We start from the raw sequence: 19,236 nt of genomic DNA, 5'->3' as shown, positions 1-19,236 counted from the left end.
GTTAGCAATAAACTTAGGTCCTGGTCCCTGAGTGGAACTGACAGGAAGTGTAGCAAAACAAATCCATAATACATTATAAAGCTATAATCAGATTGCTTATAAATTCAATATGCATGTTAAATTATTGTGTTTATGTGGCTGGAGAGTACGAGTGAAGCTGGAATTAGACAATATTTCCTCAGTGTTGATGTACGCTAATCAAAGTTACAGTATTGTTACCAGTGGACTTGGACTCCTGACTTTACCAATACCTTTTTAATTTACCAGTATGATTACATAAATAATTGCAAAATGAAAGTAAATCAGACTTTTATTTATTTTTTTTAAATATTATTTTTTTAAACAAATAAATAAATCTGCAGCAGTTATAGTTGTGATGAAGATAAAGTTCTAGAAGTGTGCTACCACTCGTAGTGGTGAAAAATAATTATTTGACAGAAAGAGGTTTTGAAGGGAAAAGTTGAATTCATATTGTTGATAAAATGCATGTGTAAGAAAATTACCAGCTATGTTATTTCCCTGCCATAGTACCATTTTGTTGTTTTTAAAATCATCATCCAAACTGACACAGCTGTTTGTGTGCTAATTGTCACTGTGGGATAGTTTTTTACAAATCATGTTATTTATGAGTTTGTTAAGACATTTATCCTATCATTATCACGGACATATTGAAAGTCAAGCAGATCTGTTATTTCTTTCCTAAATTGAGGTCAGAAAGGTGGAATTGGTCCTAGTCCCATGAATCGGGTACAGCAGAAAAAGAAGTCTTTATAGTGTTGAGCTGTTCATAGGCAGAGATAATTTAAACTGGAAATTCTTCTTATGAGAAGTACGATTGATTTTGTTGTGATATTGGGCATTCAGTATATGAGCACTCTACTTGGAGAATCCTTTAAAGGAACATTTATGTTTTGAAGAGTCTATCACTTCATGGGTTCAGTATTCATATCTTCCACCAACATTTGTTGGTTTCTCATCTTTACTAATAAAACGGTCATAGTAGAAATAAAGATTCATGAGATGGGCCATAGGAAGTTACTTAAGTTAAAGGAGTATGATGGCATTTTCAGTTCCTTGATAAATAAATTTGATATCGCTGGCATTTGGGCTATGGCAGATTTAGAAAGACGATACTATATCTCACAAGCAATCTGTTGAATAGAGGTTTCAATATGTGAGTATTTCTGGGCTTTCAATAAAAAGTCTTGTTGATTATGGTGCATTTATGAAATTAGTCAGATTGCAGAGTTGGCCTAAATATGTGCCATCATGAAATGTAATTAACACATGTTTTTCAGAAATGCAATTCTGAAATTCTGATGTGCTGAAACATTCCACAAACCACTGTTTGACCTCATGGAAAAGGGGAAAAAAAAAAAAACAAAACCAGTTGAATGAGTGGTAGATGATTTACCTATTTGGCTTTTTTGTTTCAAAATACGATTTCTTTCCTCTTTAATTGCATTGCTGCCCATAAAATTTTGAATGTTTCTTTTTCTTGTAAAGTGAGAGCTAGATCTTCATTCTAAATAAAGATTTATGCAGACCAGACATCCCTGCTAAATCAGAGCTGTCTTACTTGTCAAGTGCTGCTGTTTCATTTTGGTTTTATTTACTTAGAATTTTTCCTTTTTTGTTTGAGGGCAAACTTGGCAAAGCAGAGAACCTGTGCCCTTGCCGTAGTGAGACAGCCTCTTCCCTTTCTGCAAATCTTTCTTGTGTAGCCCAATTTTCACTTCTAGTCTGTAAAAAAGCTGCTTGCATAATTCACAATATTGAAGTAGACAAACTTCTCTATGTATTCAGTTGTTCAATTTCAGCATTGATTTATGTTAATGATATAAGTGTTAAGTAGTTCTGTGTATTTTGTAGTACAGGACACACATCTTCCTGCCAAAAGCTCAGACTAGCAGAGGCACTTCAAAAGTGAGGTCCTGATGTACAAGAAGATACAGCTTTCAGTCATGTGTCCTCCATTAGGTTAGCTTAATACAGTTTAAAAGCTTGTTTAGTAATTGTTAAAATGCAAGCTAAGGTACTCAAAAAGCTATTATCTGGATACATGGTGGTTTAGGCAATAGATGCCAAAATCTTTTAAAAGTCTTTTTGCGTGAGCATGTAAACCCATACAGAAGGAAATTTGAAGCACCTGTCTTAGATGTGAGCAAAAGCAAGTCTGTCTGTAATTTTCACCCATTCCCCTTCCCCAGTTTCCTCTCTAAATATTCTGCATAGGTCCTTCCAGTTTGTGTGAATGATGCCCCTATTCCCTGAAAGCCTTTGGTGGTAATTCTGATCAATCACATCGACTACAAAGGACTGAACTGGCCAACTGCAACAAGAGTTTCTGAACTTGTCAGCAGTCAGTCATTAACTCCAAAGCATCTCAGAGCAGTGAAAGCTTTTTATAGATTTGTTTCCCCCACCCGCTGCCTTTCTAGCTTTATTCAACACAGAGTTGAAATCTTAAATTTTAACTTAACCCAAGGGGGAAAGGAGCTGTAGACATAATGATTTTCATTGCTAATTTTATGAAAACTTCAAGGACAAGAGCTGAAAGGTCAGACCAAAACACCAGCTTAATTACATATTCATTGGAAAGTCCTGTAGTCTATTTTCACTGCTTCCAAAATACTACAGTACAATACCACTCTACAGACCTTCACACCAAGATATTTGCATGCCAGTGACAGAACCATATATAACACTCTTGTGGTTTGCACCTAAAAATATCAGTTGAAAACCACAGTTTCAATTTTAACTGATTTGAAGGCTTGTTGTAGTTCTAAGTCTCTGTTCATACAGGTTGAACAAGTTACTACTCATCTATGTTTGCCAATATTATTATTTTATTATTAATCAGATATTACAGCATTTGGCTGCTTTCCAACTGATTTGAATGACATGTTCTCCTTCAGTGTTAATTAAGTGCAAGCTCCGAGATCTAAAAGATAAGAGTATAATACTTTGGTACATTTCCTCTAAAATGCCTTTTATGTGATTTATTAGCTACAGAGACTTCAACCAGAAACATGAAATAGTCCTAACTTGTAAAGTGTTGGAATTTTAGGTCTCTGAATGCTTTTTCTTCATGAGCTGCCTGCGTTTAGAACTTGAAAATTAATTTATCCATCCATTATCTGAGAATTTATATATTTCAATTATATTTACATAAAAGGAAAACACCCTGTTCAGCTTATTTAAAAGAAAAATCTTGTTTGTCACTTTGTCAGCATTAGAGGTCTGTCTGGATAAACCAGAGACACCACACTGGATCAGAGCTGGTCTGGCCAAGCCCATCGTCTGTCTCTCTCCATCCCCAGTAGCTTAAGAAAAAAGATTTAAGGAAGGAGGAAGTCTACAGTAAATGTCTCTCTTTGTTCCCTGAAAACACATCCAGATTTTATCTCACATTGTAGGTTCAGTACCCCACCTCTCCCAGTCCAGGACAGTTAACTAATCTAGTGGTAACACTGGTAGAAGCTTTCACAGCTAACAGTGAAAAAAAAACCTCAAAGACTAGTTTTAAACTGAAAACATTATCAGTTCATGCTTTTAATTCTTGCTGCTATTAAATTTAGAAGGATATAATACATTCTGAATACAGTTAGATCATTATAAAGCTTCCTTATGTCAGTGTAGCTTATACCTGTAAAATAATATTTATCAGTGTAATGGCAGTAGCAATATGGTTTAGAACATTTTCTGTTTCAAGAGAAAAGTCACATAACTAAAACAGCTGAAACAGGATAAAAGTTGTGCACTGACAACATCAAAGATTTCTCTAATGAGGAATGGCTCATGCCAAATCTTGCAGATGCCATGTTGCAATTATGCCGTAAAATAAAATTATGGAGAAAAATGTGTAGAATTTCCAAGCCAGTGGAAATACCTGAAAGTGCTTATCTCCTTCTTCTCTCCAGCACTATATTATTATTATTTTTAAAAGCAGTTTATGTTACAACACCTTCTTAGAAACCACAGTCATTTCTATTCAGGATGTAGGAGAGTAAAGTATAATTACTTTCCTTTACAGACGATGTTAGCCTTAAGTGAATAAGATTTAAGACCCTCTCCTAACTTTCACATTTCCTATTTGCTAATTTTGGTCATTGCCTCAACATGTTGACTGTTGACCATAAAAAGAGTAGGCTGCAGTGGGAGTGCAAAATGAGGGTAAATATGCTTTTTGCCTCTCTGAAGGTAGGTTTTGAGCCACTATGGGCAGCCAGAGAAGATGCTTGAGAAGAAGGGAGCAGGGTTCTACAGCCACATAGCTGTTGCACTGTGGCCCCTGTTTGTAGATGTCTAATGCCCCCCGTGCCTCGCAGCGAGTGCCGAGGTGGCAAAGTGCCACAGACGCGGCTGGGGCGGGATGGCAAACGTTGCCTCCATGGATCCAGCCTCAGGCATTGCGTATCACAGGCAGAAAGTGCCTATCTGCGATTGTATCTGAGAAGTTCGCCGTATCTGTCAGCTTTCTGATGCCCTTATCCCCGTAACACCATGGTGAGTGCCTCCAAGCTGAAGCAGAGAGGGCAGCTTTGAATAGATTTTGATAAGGACTGTGGAGGATTAAGTCAGTTCATCTGCTGAGCTGTCCCTCTGCATCTGGCAGCTGATTGCCTGATAAAACAGGGAGCACAGTGGCAATTTGTTGAAGACAAGTGTTCTAAGGCTTTTAAGAAATGCAAGGAAACAGGTTTCAAAAAGCCACCAATTAAAAGAAAAGAAGTCTGATTACTTGGGGTCTGAGGAAAGTTATGGCCCGAGATTGCTTATTTTGCATCTCTATTAAATTCTGATTTCTCTAGGTGACAAAGTACCTTCAGCTCACATTAATTTCAGTGTGGTTGAGAGTGATCAAATAGCTCAGGAAATAAGTTTAGTAGATTTGGGGGAATTTGGTAGAAAAATGGAATCATGCAGATCCTAAATAGGATTAGAGACTGTTTCCGTACTGTAACTCTTTCTGGTCTGTCAAGAACAACGTCTGGCAGATTCTGCTATATCCATGACTCCTATACCTGTTCCTGCTATGATGCAGTAAAATCTTACTTCTTATTTAAACCTTTGACGGGTAATTTTCTATTTTTCCATCTCTTCTGTACCTAGACAACATACGCGATGCTTAGTAAGGACCTTGGAAGTGGTGCCTTCCTTTGCTCAGAAGCTCCTGCCAAACAGAAGCAATGGAAATATTTCTACAAATAATTTATTTACCAGTCTATCCTTTCTCTCAGTGTTTTTCTTTTACTTTGCCAGTTCTCTTGAGAGTTCATTTGGAACATCACAGTTCTGTTTTTTGAACAAGATCCCCTTCTTCCTGGCACATGGAAAGCACAGAGCACCCCTCTACTTCTCCTTTTAGACCCATAGACAGTATGAAAAGCGTATCTGATTTTTACTGCAAAGTATGCAAAATTACTCTACCCCCTATTGATGGTGTTAACTGAAATAAATTAATAAAAAATACTTTGATTGGCTTTTGGATTGGGCAAACTGGAAACTACTGAAGAATTTATGGTTTTTTCTTGGTGATAGTTTTACTAGCATGAAAAAGTTGTGAATAAGCATGAATAAAGTCCAAAAGGAATATGTAAAACACACCACCCAACTGCTCACCCGTTGCAGGGGACATAGTGAGTGTCTGCAGACTTCACACATCATTTGCATTTATCACTTATACAATGGGGCAGCTTTATTTTTACACTGGAGCAGATGTTTATGGGAATTTCATGCCTCTCATAATGTTTATTTGTCTGCCTTTCCCTATGGCTTCCAAGCTCTTTCTACATAAAACCAGTGTTTCTCTGCCTCTTCTACTTTTGTTTTGTTAGATGATTAACTGATTTTTTTTCTTAGATTTATTTTATCTTGAAAAGTGACACCTATGGGTAGGCAAGTATCCAAGTTACAAAAGTTACAGGGAAAACTTTTCCCAGACATGAAATAAGCAGGAAAATAAAACATTTGGGATATTTAGAGGAGTCTACAAAACTTAATTCAAATTCTTGAATTTTGTAGACATAAAATATGCTATCTCTTCTTTTAAACTCTTATGTTGTTGTAGGAGCTTTATCAGAGATGTAATTGGCTATGCTATAGAGTGGTTCAAAACATTGATTAAAAGATTACTATTCTTAGGTTTTCAGTTATCATTAGCAAACCAAAGTTCCACTCACTTATTATCTTGTTCTCTCTTTTTTTGTCAAACAGGTGTGTTTTATGAAGTTGTTCAGAGCTTCCCTGGAGTGGAGGAAAATGTGCGAGTGGATTCACATGTAAACAGCCACAGGTGGAGAAGGCACTCAGAGTCTCTCAAATCCGTCGACACCAACAGAGCTAGCATGGGGCAGGATTCCTCTGAGCCGGGGGGTTTTACAGACCTGCTGCTTGAAGAGGGACATGACAACACCACCCAGATTGAGGTAGAAATTCATTCTATCTATTCTTTTTCATTTAATTTGTTATCTTTGATTGGGAGTAAGTAAAAAACGAAGACATTTACTTCAGTGTACTCAAACACTGATAGGGGAAGAGAACCTCATGGTCTTTGTAGCTGTGACCCTGTCAGCACATGGAAGCCAGCTTTTTCTCCTGTCCTGGGACTGGAGCCTGTCCTGTCTGACTTTTGAAGATAGTGTCTTGAGGATGTCTGTTTCTCTGCTGGAAAACAGTTATGGGAAGTCCCATGTTGTAGCAGTTCTTGCTGGAGACCTGGAAAATGAAGTAGTATTAAAAAAATTAAAATAAAATTTAATTATTTCTTAGAAGTTTGAGTAAACGCTTCCATTTGTGAGATTTCACCTGGTCTTTATGGAGAGTGATATCCAGACATGAAGGGGAAAAGGCCCTAGAGAAATAAGAATTGGAAAAAATTCTAGGTTGGTCATTAAATGAGTTTGCCCATACTATTTGATTGTTGATCTTCCAAAGAAAAATAACATGCATCAAATCCATCTAAATGAAATCTTGGGACATTCTCCCTCTGTTTTATGGTTTCATTCAACCTCTGATTGCTTGTTTAAAAAACTTTAACTGCCAGATTGCCCTCATATGGACATAATGTAAATCCAAGTGAGCACCAGTTCTGTCTTTAAAGCTGCTTTCAGTTCCAAGTAGTGTAGAGAGAGCAGAAGTTGACTGTAATGTTATGTTGTGATTGATTGGTGCAAAATGTTGCCATCTATGATGATTTGTGGGAATTCTGCTATTCTGGTATTTTATCTTAGTGGTTCTACATAAACACACTGGCTGAACTGATTTTGTCTTTATACACAGATAGCAAGTGTAAATACTATAATTATTGCATTTTTACTGTTTGTTGGGTTTTTTTATTATTTAAGTATTAGGCTTGGGGTTTTCTTATTAATAAAACCTAAATCCTATTTTTCAAAAAAAATAGAGCTTGGAGTAAGCTACCCTTAACACTTTCAGTCTTTATATTCTGCTTCCAAAGCAACAGTGCTATTATTTTTCAGTTCTGAGGAGCTCACACTCAAACAAAACAGCTTTCAGATTTTGTGTTGTTATCTTACACAATAACAAAAGCAAAGCAATATAAAACTTGTCTTTAGAGACAACGGTGTCTGTACAGCATGAGTCAAAAATTAATGCTTTCTGAGAGGTGTGTGTTGTGTTTGTTCCTTTTTAAGCTTCCCAGTTTGCATGGTACTAATTTTGTTTCCTCTTGCATAAACATGGAAGTTGCTAGTTGGTAAGTTATATTTTTTGAATTGCATGTAGATTTTATGATTTGTTTTTTGCCCCCTGTAATCCTCATCTAGCCATACTTGTAGTAATTCACTTGGGCATGACACAGATCAATCCTTCTTCTAATTATTTTAGCAGGTGAAGTGGAAGATGTTTCAAATACAGCAAGGTTCGTGTAGCTGATCTTTCCATGGCTTACCAGTAGATCCCCATGCATTGTCTCCATTCAGTTGAGTTCTAAGCTCTTATGAAGCAAAATGGGTCAAAGCTCCCCCTCTAACACTCATATGTGGCAACATTCAGGGAAAAAAAAAAAAAGAATGCTTGTAAATGGACATACGTAAAATAGTATTTTTCCAGGGCCATATTTCCTGACAGATTAATGCCATTATATTATCTTAACCTCAAAAGTACATCACCCTTACTGAGTTTATTGAATTCTGGTTTTGTGTTCTGTCATAGCCCTCTCTTTTTCTAGTCTTTCCAGCACAATAAGATAACTGAGTTGTGGTTTTACACATTATTGGATTCCGTTGTAAATGCCTACTACAACACACAGGCATTTTACAAAAAAACCTTGATGCTCAGCTTTGTAGAGGATGTAAAGAGTACAACAGATCTTCACAGTGGAAGACTCCATATGTCACAAAGTCTTCTGCAGCTTGGGAGCTTATCGGTAGTGCTGGAGAGGATATTGATTTTTGAAAGCCTTCTTCTGTGTGTGTTGCAGTTCTTGCTGAAGAAAATCCAGCGAATGAGTACTACCTGCCACTCATTTAATGACATGACAGAATTACAACATCCCTCCATCACAGATACTGTTTCTCTCTAAAGTATTTGCTTGGGTTTACCATGAAAATGCAGAAGACTCCTTTTACTGGAAGGCTAACAGTGATGAATGTAACTTTAATTTTCACTTGATATTGTTTTCTGTTCTTCTTTATAATGATGAGTTTACTTGCTATCCAGCTTTAAAAAAACAAGCCAAAACAAACACCCGCCTCCCTCCCCCCCAAAAAAAAGAAAAAAACAAACCAAAAAAACAACCAAGGACAAAAAGGAAGGCAATATGCAGAAATTTCTGCACGCTGTTTAAAAATTACTCTAAATGTTTCCTGTGTTATCAAATCTATACAGTCATAATGTGGAAAATAATAAAATCAATCTGTGTGGAGCATAGCTTAGTTCCACTGGCTTTTCTTGATATTTTAAGGTAATAAGACTTTTCATTCATGTTTTTCCATTGGAGTTATTGGGAGTTGTTCTGTAACTTCACAGCAGCACCATCCTCAGTCTCTCATTGGCCCTAATCCATAGGCTGTTTTAAGATCAATTTGAGTGGAACACGAAGTTCAGGCCTTCATGAACAGCTATAGAAAGTGCATTGTAAATCAGTTTATCACATCTTCCCAGTAGCCAGGGTGGACCCACTCCTGTATGTAGGAAAGATGATAATGGCCAGATTCTCTTTAAGAGATACTGTCTCTCTGGTCCAACAGCTGGAGCAGTGCAGCCATTAGGGACTCTAGGACATTTGCTGTTTCTCTTCACAGCTCTGTTTTGTCTCCTCCATTTGTTTGGCACTGTGATTCAGGACAGAACTCGTGCGAAATGATGGACGTATTCAGGTGCTTTTTTGAATAAGGATGTTCTCCTGAACTGGACTCTCTGGAAGTTGAACTGCATTGCAGTTACTAGCAGAAGCTGTGGCTATAGCCATCTGATGTGCAGGACCTTCAGAAATGAGCAGGGCCTTGGGAAGGAGGAGGCAAGACCTCCAAGTCCCATTGTGTTGCTGGAGAATAGGAATTGTGGTCCACAGATGCAGTGTTGTGGCAGCACAAACTCGCAAAATTGGAGATGCCAAGCAAAAGGCAAAGGACAGGAAGGACAGGTTTCTGCTGCAAGCCAGATTTTCCTATGCATGTAGCATTTGAGGTCTTTCTAAAGAGCTGATAGCAAGCTGGAGATTACAGGGTAAAATCAATGTATAAAAAATACTTATCATAAACACTTTATAAAACAGTATGACAATCTTGAAAATATTCATCTCTTCTCCTGGTTTAGTAGGGTTATTATGATGTGCCAGTTAGGAACTAGAATGTTGTAAATGCAAAAAGGTTCCCAAGGGTGAAGGTTGGTCCCATTTGCTTTATTTGCAATTGGTACTTTAGAGCCCAAATACAGAGGAGGGAGAATATGTCTCTGGGGCCATACTCTGTAAGTGGTTTATTAAAGTTTCATTCCCACTACATAACATAGCCAGAGAGAGTGAGCAAGCTCTGAAGAGGGACAAATATAAAAAAGGTGCGATTCCATCTTGTACAGATGGGCACAAATGTTATAGTCCTAGAGAAATCCCCAAAGCAGATAACCTTGGGACAGGTGGAGAAATAGGTTGTCAGCAGTCCAAATTAACTGCAAGGTCAACACCAAAAAGGCATTAGTGATGCAATGCAATCTTGGCTTCTTGGCTTCATGGCAAATGAAAGCATCAAAGAGTCTCCCTTTGAAGAGAGGAGCATCCATGGCTAAGACATATCTTGGAGAAACTTCAAGTCACGACTTTTCTTTTTGGACATATTATTAGTATAGTCTACCTTCTAATGTTCTTTTTATGTTTTTTTTTTCTGTAGTTTGGCTTTCCATTTGGTAATTAAGGATTTAACCTTTTGCTTTCCTACGTGGGGGGTTTGGGGAGGCAGGGTGTGTCCTGTTCTAAAAGATGGTTAGTTCATAGTGCTTAAGGAGAACTCGAATTTGAAGTTTTTCTTCCCAAGGGTCACAAAGCCAAACATTAGTGTCTTCTACCTGGAATAACTTTGGGGCTGTCAGAAGCTGAATTGTTTCCCATTGAGCTAGAGGAGTGTTTGGGGAGTTTGGAAGCATCGGAATTAGCATCCCATATGTGCTAACTAACCAGTGATCAGGACTGGCCAGTGCAAAGGCAGCCTCCATGGTCCAGTGGGTGCCAGTCTGAGAGGGAAAATGCATATGGCACTATAGTTACAGAGACCTCAAAGACAGGGATTATTGTGGGGCATATTCGAGAAAGCAGGTGGGACATTCAAAAAATGAAGAGCCATTTATATCAGCATTTCTTCTTTCTAGAGTGTTTGTTTCTTAAATTTCTGGGATTTCACAATCTTATAATTTCAGGTCTAGCATTCCTTTTTTTTTTTCCCTCGTTTCCTCCCTCCTCCCTTTCTTGGGACTCTTCATTCCAGTCTTGGGGATCGGGGTTGGCTTTTGGTTTTTTTGTTTGAGTAGTCTACTGCTTTTGTTTATTGTGCTCAGGACATTCAGGAATGCCTTTTATTTAAAATAAATAGAGGCTAGGAAATGCAATGTGTAGGGAGAAATCTGTGGCTGCAAACACTGTAAGTCCTTGAAAAAGCAATGAGTGTGAAAATAAGTCTTAATGAATATGTCTAGTTTGGCATGTCTTCCTTCAAGCAAGGAGACAAATAAGATAAATATACTACTTTTCTTCACATACTCTCATAAAAGAAATGTGTGCTCTATAATAACTCATTTTTATTAAGTAAATGACTTTACATGTATTAATATTGTTAAAATAAACTCAGATTTATGGTCATGGTATGACCGACCCTTCTGTTGATCCCCGAATCACTGTAGCCATAAAAGTAATGAAGGCAGGTAGCAGAGATTCTTGTCTGTTGCTCTTTTGCATTCACTGGAAAAGGAACTGATCCCCGAAACACATCTAGTATGGATGTTGGGTCCCCGGCATCTACGTCTAAGGTATCCACAAATGCATTTCTGTTTTGCCACAGTGCTTGCTAACATAGACATGGCCACTGGGCACTGGAAAAGGCTTAAAAATACATTAATATATAATTGTGCATTACACAGATGTTGCATAATAATTTTTCCATGGTTTGAAATAGGCATAATTTTTCAAGTTATATCCTGTGATTATGGCTATGTAGGGCTCTGTACAGAGGTGATTCTCCTTTTGTAGTTATAATTTTTGTCTCTTTATCCAAGATCTTCTGTAAAGCAGTTCCAGCTGCAGGCTTTATAGAAGATTTCTAGGCAACTTGCTTGGTCCTTTGCTTCACTGTTCTCTGTCCCTAATCCTTGTGACTGCTTAACACCCAGTGAACAGTAGAACACTGAAAAGTAAAATACGGAGAAATTGAAATGGAGCAGTCTTTAATATATAGCTTGCATTGCCATTAGCAGAAGATGACAAACTTTGCAAAATAACTTTGGGATACGTGAATTACTTTTGAATTTGGTGCCGCTGTACAGAGATACTACATCAAAACAAGAGTCTTTCGCAAACTTCCAATATCAAAAAGAAATCCAGCAATAAAATAATAGATTAAATCATAGTCGGGCTTGAGCTGAGTGCAGCCATGCTAACAGTAAGGTTTTATTTCTTTGCACCATGAAAAGAGTGAGAAAAGCATAATTTTTCATATAAAGTCTTAGAACAGAATGAATGATTGCAACTGTACGACAGGAAAAGATTCAGTTCCAAGTAAGACACGGCATGCTGAGCATGCTAAGTCAAATCAAACTTGACTGTATCTTACTTTCTCCACTCCTCCCAACATAGTACTTGTGTGCATAGAAAATTGTGGCTATTTCAGTGCAGAACAAATTTATTTTTTAGGTAGTGAAGTGATTCATTTATTCCTGTGGATCTCGCTGATACCTCCTGCTGTTTTGGCTTTTAACTAAAATAGAGTTGTTGCTAACTGAAGGCACCCTTCTTTCTTCTTCTCTTCTTTCTTTAGTTTCTCTAGATGTTGTTTGAAATGTAAATTTTAGCAGTTCCTGTATTTTAGACCTGGAAAGCGTCTTGCCCCTATCAGACACCACTGGTGGATGTCCTACTGGCAACAATCTTTTCTTGAATTTTGCATTTTCTCCCAGAGTTTCTGCCCAGAAGAAGGCTTCTCCCTTATCAGTCCCAGTCACTCATGGAAGTGAAGATGTCTGATTCTGACTGGCAAAAACAACAGAAGGGATCAAGTTTTACAGCCCTTGGGATTTGAGAGCGATTACTCTCAGCTACTGACAGCAGTGTCAGTGTGCCCACTGCTGTGTTCTTACTGCAAGTCTGAGCAAGGAAAAAAAATAATGGTTAAGATTAAATTTCACTTGAGTTGGACACATGATAAGGCAGTCCTGTGGCTACTGCTCTAATGCACCATATTAAAAGTAGAAAAACTTGTCCATGCATAATTGAAGCCTCAAAACTAAACAATATCATAGTCACATAGTGAGCTGCCAGTTTAGCCAAGCATGCCTCTGTTTTGTTCCTTTTTTCTTTTTTCTTTTTTTTTTTTCATCCCAATGCTTTAATGCCAGTTGCATCTGAAGGACTTAGAAATAAAGAGCAGTGTTACTAACACTGTGTTCTGAAACCACAGTCCCCTCAAGTTACTGAGAAGAATGTTCTGCATTTAAGAAAAAATCCTTATTATCATATAAGTTTAATGAGTATTTCTGTTCTCTTTCCTCAAGCTATGAGACACACACACTTTCTAAAGTCTGTTTTCTGACTTGCCATCTCTTAGAGCCTTTAATTATCTGTGTAGAGTTGCCAGCTTGTTTAGCTTTTGAATTTATAGTTCAAATATTTTGCTTAAATAGTGTTTGTATCTTCCTTTCCCTTTCGGTGGGAAAGCAATGCAAGAATGAATTCCATGGACAACATTTTAATATACTCATTCAGTGTAGTAAAATCAGGGATGCTGTTGGTCTCTGCATCATGACAATTCTTTTTCAATGCATAGTCACATTTTAATGTGAATTATAAAGTATCAAAATAATGCATATTTGGTACAAAGATTTAACCACACTTTAGGTTTTTAATTTTTATTTGAATTAAAGCATTTGACATATAACTGAGGAGGAATGAAGCTTTGCAGAACATAGATTTGTTACTGGAGTTGGCTGATTCTTTAGAGAGCAAAAAAGCAGTACTTCTGTTCCGAAATCTGTATTTGCAAAAAGCCATGTGAAAAAAAAAACCTAAAAAAACCAGAGACAATCAGTTTTATCTTTGATACCGGCTTTCTAACATTGCTTCATTGTGGGGACAGATCATAGACTATATTATTGAGGACAAATAATATTGAGCCCTTGCCTAAAATAAGGGAAATTGCAAATTTTGTTTTAAAATAATTTTAAGTTCTCAGTGACGAAATCAACTTTAACTGATTTAATTACATGGCTGCAGCTTACCCAGTCTACTTGCAACTTTTGTTATGATGAAGATTTTGCATTCGTTCTTAATTTTTGGGAAGTATAGTTGTTTCTTGTTCACAGTTAATAATTACTACGTCATGTGATTTTTGGTGTGTGTAAAAGATTCATTCAAGGCGGGGAGGGGGGGAGGAATTTGGGTCCTCCTGTAGGCTTGCAAATATTTTTCTCAATCTTTGATTAACCTTTGGTCATTTAGTATAGATGAAGCTTACTGATGTTTCCAGGGCTAAAACTACCATGACTAAAAAATGTGTTTTTACGGTTGAAGGTGGTATTACATCAGGTGGTCTGCCATTTCAGACCCTATTTTATGTTGCCTTAGACCATTTCACGTTCAGTTGTATTTCAAAGTTGTCTTGCTGATTTTAAGCCAGTATAACTTAAGCCCAGAAGTCTCTGTTTGGATGTGTGCTGTTCATGGCTCTGTTGTTTCAGTAATGTACTAGAGGATTAAACAAGTGTCCCATATGATTCATCTCTACTGCACATCACTAAACTGTGAAAGCTCTGGAGCTCATTGACACTGAATGTTGCAGGTGCCAAAATTTACAAAATTAGAGAAATTCGTGGAATAGAAATTTGCCAAGGATTATTAAATACAAAGGGAGTTCCTGAGGAGCAGATCACTGGAACCTAGGAAAAATGGGGAATTGCCACTGTTTGCCCCGGGTCCTTTACTCTTCCTAGGCATCGTTCCCAGTCAGTTCTGGGGTCCAGACTAAGGTGATGTTTGGCCTAAGAGAGTACAGCTATTCTTGTGCTCTTACTGGTATCCACTCACTAAACTAAGTTAAATGTCATATTATTGTTTTCATAGTTAGAAGCTTGAAAGTTACAACAGAGATTTAGGATGTACTGGAGGAATGGTCTTGGGATATGCTGGAGTTGCACTGAAACGATCATGGATATATCCTTTGCTTTTCTATGTAGCAGAATATTTAGATCTGATATTTTTGTTGTAAGGGAGCTAAAATTTGCTGTTAAATGACATAGTAATTGAAGGCTAAGATGTATAGGATTTTCTTGCAGTGTTTCTAAACAACTTTTATTACACTCTTTTCTGAAAAGGTTGTTATTGCTATTTTAAAATGTTTTTATTCTCACTTTTCAAGAGTTTATTTCAGAAAATTACCTTGTTACTTTGGAGATGATGGAGAATGTAATTTATTTTCAGAAAAATCAAGTCTCCTTTTTTAAACTGAGTCAAGGGGAAAAATGTTCCTTACTTTCCCTAACATCATATGAAGAAGTATTTGAAATTTTTCAAAAAAACAAGCAGCTTCAGATGACATCCTATGTCAAAATTAAAATTTCCATAAATTATTGCTAAATGCAGTATTTAACCAATTATTTTTAATAGCTATAAAGAAGAGCCAGAAAGTGAATTGATCTGGAAGCAGCACCAGTCACACATGAAACATCCTAGTCCTCTGCCCTTACTAAGTCACACCAAAGAGTATGTCACCTGCAACTAGAATTAGAATCTGGGACAATCATTAATTTACTCAGTTTTTTCTGCTTGTCCAGCTGAGTTTCCCACCAGTGATGTCACCCTTTCTAGCTGGCCAGCAGACTGATGTATCACTGTCTTGTTTTCTTTCAGGTTTTCAGTTGCAAAATGGTAAACTAGACAAAAGCCTCATATATCTTTTTGTATTGAATTTAGTAATTTCTTGATTAAATCAAGGTAATCTTGACACTTGCACTGGGTCTTGCTACAGTCTTCAGCTGGACTGAATTCATTACCAGCTCTGTAAAAAGTGTTGTAGCAATGAGCCTGTCAACATTTCCATTATTCTCAGTCTAAACTCAAGGGGTGATGGTTCTACTAATAACTCGGATATAGCTGAAAAAGAAAAAGGCAAAGACTGGAGGTGAGATTCATTCTCTACATCTTTTAAACTTGGGGGGGGGGGGGGGGGCAGGGAATTAAAAACAAGTTTTCCCATTCCTAAGTAAGGGAATTCACAGTTCTCCGTGGTAATCCTGAGTTCATTTCCACATGCTTAGCTATGTTGGCACACAAGGCATTTAATTTAACATGCTGATGATAATTAATTTTTATAGCAAGGAAGGAGACAGGGGATTCAGAGTTTAATGGAATCTGTCTTTGAATTTTCTTGATGATAATATTTTACATTTCTATATCCCTCTTCATCTCCAAGTTCCTAAAGCACATTACAGTTATTCCAGAATCACTGAACTCATGACTGAAAAGAGCTACGAGCAGTATCAACAACAGACCTTGTACTTTCTTCCTGAATTAATTATTTCAGTCATACATGCCTGAGCCCTTGCTTGCAGAAGTTGGCTGAAAATAGATTCAGCTGGTGAAAGCTGAATATTAGTGTGACCATGAAGACTGGGAAGGTCTCTTCTTTCCAGCTGCTTTCTTTCTGACCCTCTTCACCATGTTCACCCTGGAGTGCCCTCATAAGGGAGACTTGTATTGATCCAGTCATACAAAAAGCAGAGGATGATGCTCATTTCAACCCATGCAAAACAAACAGCCCTAGCTAATTTAACAGCACATGGCAAATTGTACATAGCTGATTCGGAGCAGGGAGTGCGGGTGAATACATTACTGAGTTGTTAGTGCAGGGGAATTTGGGTAGGTAAGTAAAAAGTTGTTACACTAAGCCACATAATTCCAGTTTGGATAACACCAATCCTTAGGGATAGATTTTCGAAGCTGAAGGAATCCTGCTGACATTGATGGATTACTCCGTGCCACTCTGAAAATCTTTCATGTTTTTGTAGTATAGGCGAGTCAATTATCTGTTATCCCAGAACAGTAACAACTTTGCATGTAAGCAGATGGGTACATAGTTTCAGATTTGGTCAGACACTTCCTTTGACTGTGTGTAAATTTAGTAATTATAACTTGAGAGCTTTCAGCATGTATCAGGAAGTCAGTGGCCTGTCTTCACTGTGATTGCATGAGTTATACAGGCTTTTCAAAGAGAATAATAAATGGGGCCAAAGCTCAAAATTCATATCAAGAGGGGGATCAGAGTTAAGAAAGTTCCATTTGTAAAATGTGTATTTGTCCTTCCAAAAATGCCAGCTAAATCCTGTCAACTGCTGAAGAAAATGCTGATGAAACACTTTTAATAGCTGTAATATTTCATACACAGAACAGAAATTAATAAGTAATGAAAATAACAGATTTTTTTGTTGTTGTTGTTTTCTTTCTTCTGTAACACTGGTATGCATTAACACAGCATGTCTAGCTTTTCACAGACCATCAGTAAGAAAACAGTATATTTATTTCTAGAACACAAAATTGGCAATGGAGATTTTACAGAGTCTGCAACAAATTGCAGTGTGAATAACGGGGGAAAAAAAACCAAAAAGAACAGCAAACTTTCACATATTCACCAGGCTTTTTAGAGGCACAGGATTTAACAGAAGTAAAGAGACGTGACAGGGGGTTTGCTTCATGCATTTGTATCAAGCTGCAAGAGCTCCTTTTCAGGAGTTCCTATTAATTTTTAAATAAATGAAAACATCACTCTCTTAGAATATTCTTTCTGTAGCCTTAGCAACAAAAGAAGTAGGAAGGGGGAGAAACTGCAGATGGAAGTCCTATCTGTCTGATCTCATACAGGTGGAGCAGTAAAATACCATGAGGGATAAAATGCCATGATCTCTCAGAGGTATTCCCCTTTTGCTCCAGTACTGACAGCAAAACAAGCAGCTTTCTCAGGTTCTTCCTGCCCTAGGCAAAGTGTGGATGCCTCTTTCCTGGTGTATGAGAGGAAAAGTGCCTTCCAGTTCTAGAATGGGCATAATCTGGCTCCAAGGTGCTACCACTGAGCTTAGCCATATCCAGAAGTGGTCCAACAATGTGGCTTCCACACATCAGCAGCCTGGTGGGTGCTCCTTTGGGGAGTATAACTGACTGGCTGGCACAGTGGTTTATAGCAAGTTTGGTGAGGATGTTTGCGATATCTTCCTTCCATAGTTATAAGTAAGAGCCCTAAATGTCCCTATTTGTTTAGAAAGCAAAATCCCAGTTCTTACAGTTGTACAATTGATGACTATGTAGTTGAAGGAAATAGCAACTTATTTCTGAGAATTTTCATTCTGTTGAAAATGTAATTCATGTGCCATACAGCTGGACTACGCTTATATTAATGTAAGTGAGAAAAGGGTTTAAGTTTGGGGATTTTTTTTCAGTAAAAATGGAAATAGAACGTTTGATGCCATCATTTAGTCATTAACAGTGTATAAAAGTTAACTTCCTTATATTAGTATTATCTTCATGGTACATATCGGGCATATTACTCCCTCACCTTGGAAATCAAAGTAATTTCTTAAATACAGTGCAGAAGTTTGTTTCTTACATAAACATTCAATTAAGGGTGGTATGCAACTGTATACTGCTCTAATAATGTATATGAATTCATATAAAATACTAGGCTACTGTGATATTTATGAAAGGCTGGAGTCTGTAGAGGTGGTTTGCTTTCTTAGTTGTAGTTAATATTGAAATTGAAGGTGAAATTCAGCTCCTCAGTTTGGATATCTAAGTAGATAAAGTATGTGCAGCTTCTTGTATGTGAGGTAAACTATCCTATCATAGGTGGTGGAAATTTAAGGTGAAAATCAGTTGCCTAGCTATGGGTGTCTGGTATCATTTTAGGCCCTGTGGTTATACTGAATGGTCTGTTATGCTTCCTGTAGGATAGGGGTGTGCTGTAGGTCCTGGATCATATCTGCAAATCTCAGATGGCCCTGGGTTCCTCCTGTGTTTAGGCAACTGCATCTCATCCATGGTCAGTACAGGCAGTGCAGTCAAGGTGGGTATTCTGTTTGCTCTAAAGTGGACCTGAAAGCTTGCTGAGCTGAGCTGACAAACCTTCATTGACAGCATTTACTAGGTCTGTGGTTCTTATAAAGAGAGCTTAGAAACCTAGCTCTTATGTAGACAGCTGCACTGAAGTGTCTAACCTGCAAACCGAATACCACCCTGCTCAGCTACCTATTTGTTTATCTAAATCTGAAGTGAAAAGGCCAAGATTTTTTTTTTTTTTACAGATATACCAACAACCAATTATACCAAGAAAAATAAAAATGGTCAGGGTCAAAATGTTCAGATTCTTCCTCACTCCCCCCAGCCCCACCAAAAGAAAGATTGCTTTGGAATGCAAAGTAAAATCTCATGTCTTCATCTTTCTCTGTTTTTCAGTGGTTAGGAGGGGATATACATGTTTGCCATCACTTTTTTTGCTTGAAATTGTGAAAAGACACCCTTCAAGTAAAAAG

General features: G+C 37.5%; 1 protein-coding gene across 1 annotated transcript in view; it reads left to right on the top strand.

The window, feature by feature from the left end:
• The window catches only part of PLXDC2 (plexin domain containing 2), a 285,578-nt gene that overhangs the window by 120,113 nt on the left and 146,229 nt on the right, over positions 1-19,236 (top strand). Inside the window, exon 2 of the mRNA XM_075492688.1 lies at positions 6,220-6,431. Coding sequence (XP_075348803.1) covers positions 6,220-6,431 — 212 coding nt within the window. The remainder of the gene's footprint in view (positions 1-6,219; positions 6,432-19,236) is intronic.

The sequence above is a fragment of the Mycteria americana genome, chromosome 2, assembly GCF_035582795.1.
Source record: "Mycteria americana isolate JAX WOST 10 ecotype Jacksonville Zoo and Gardens chromosome 2, USCA_MyAme_1.0, whole genome shotgun sequence".
NCBI classification, from domain to species: domain Eukaryota; kingdom Metazoa; phylum Chordata; class Aves; order Ciconiiformes; family Ciconiidae; genus Mycteria; species Mycteria americana.
This window is presented reverse-complemented; position numbering and strand designations above follow the sequence as displayed.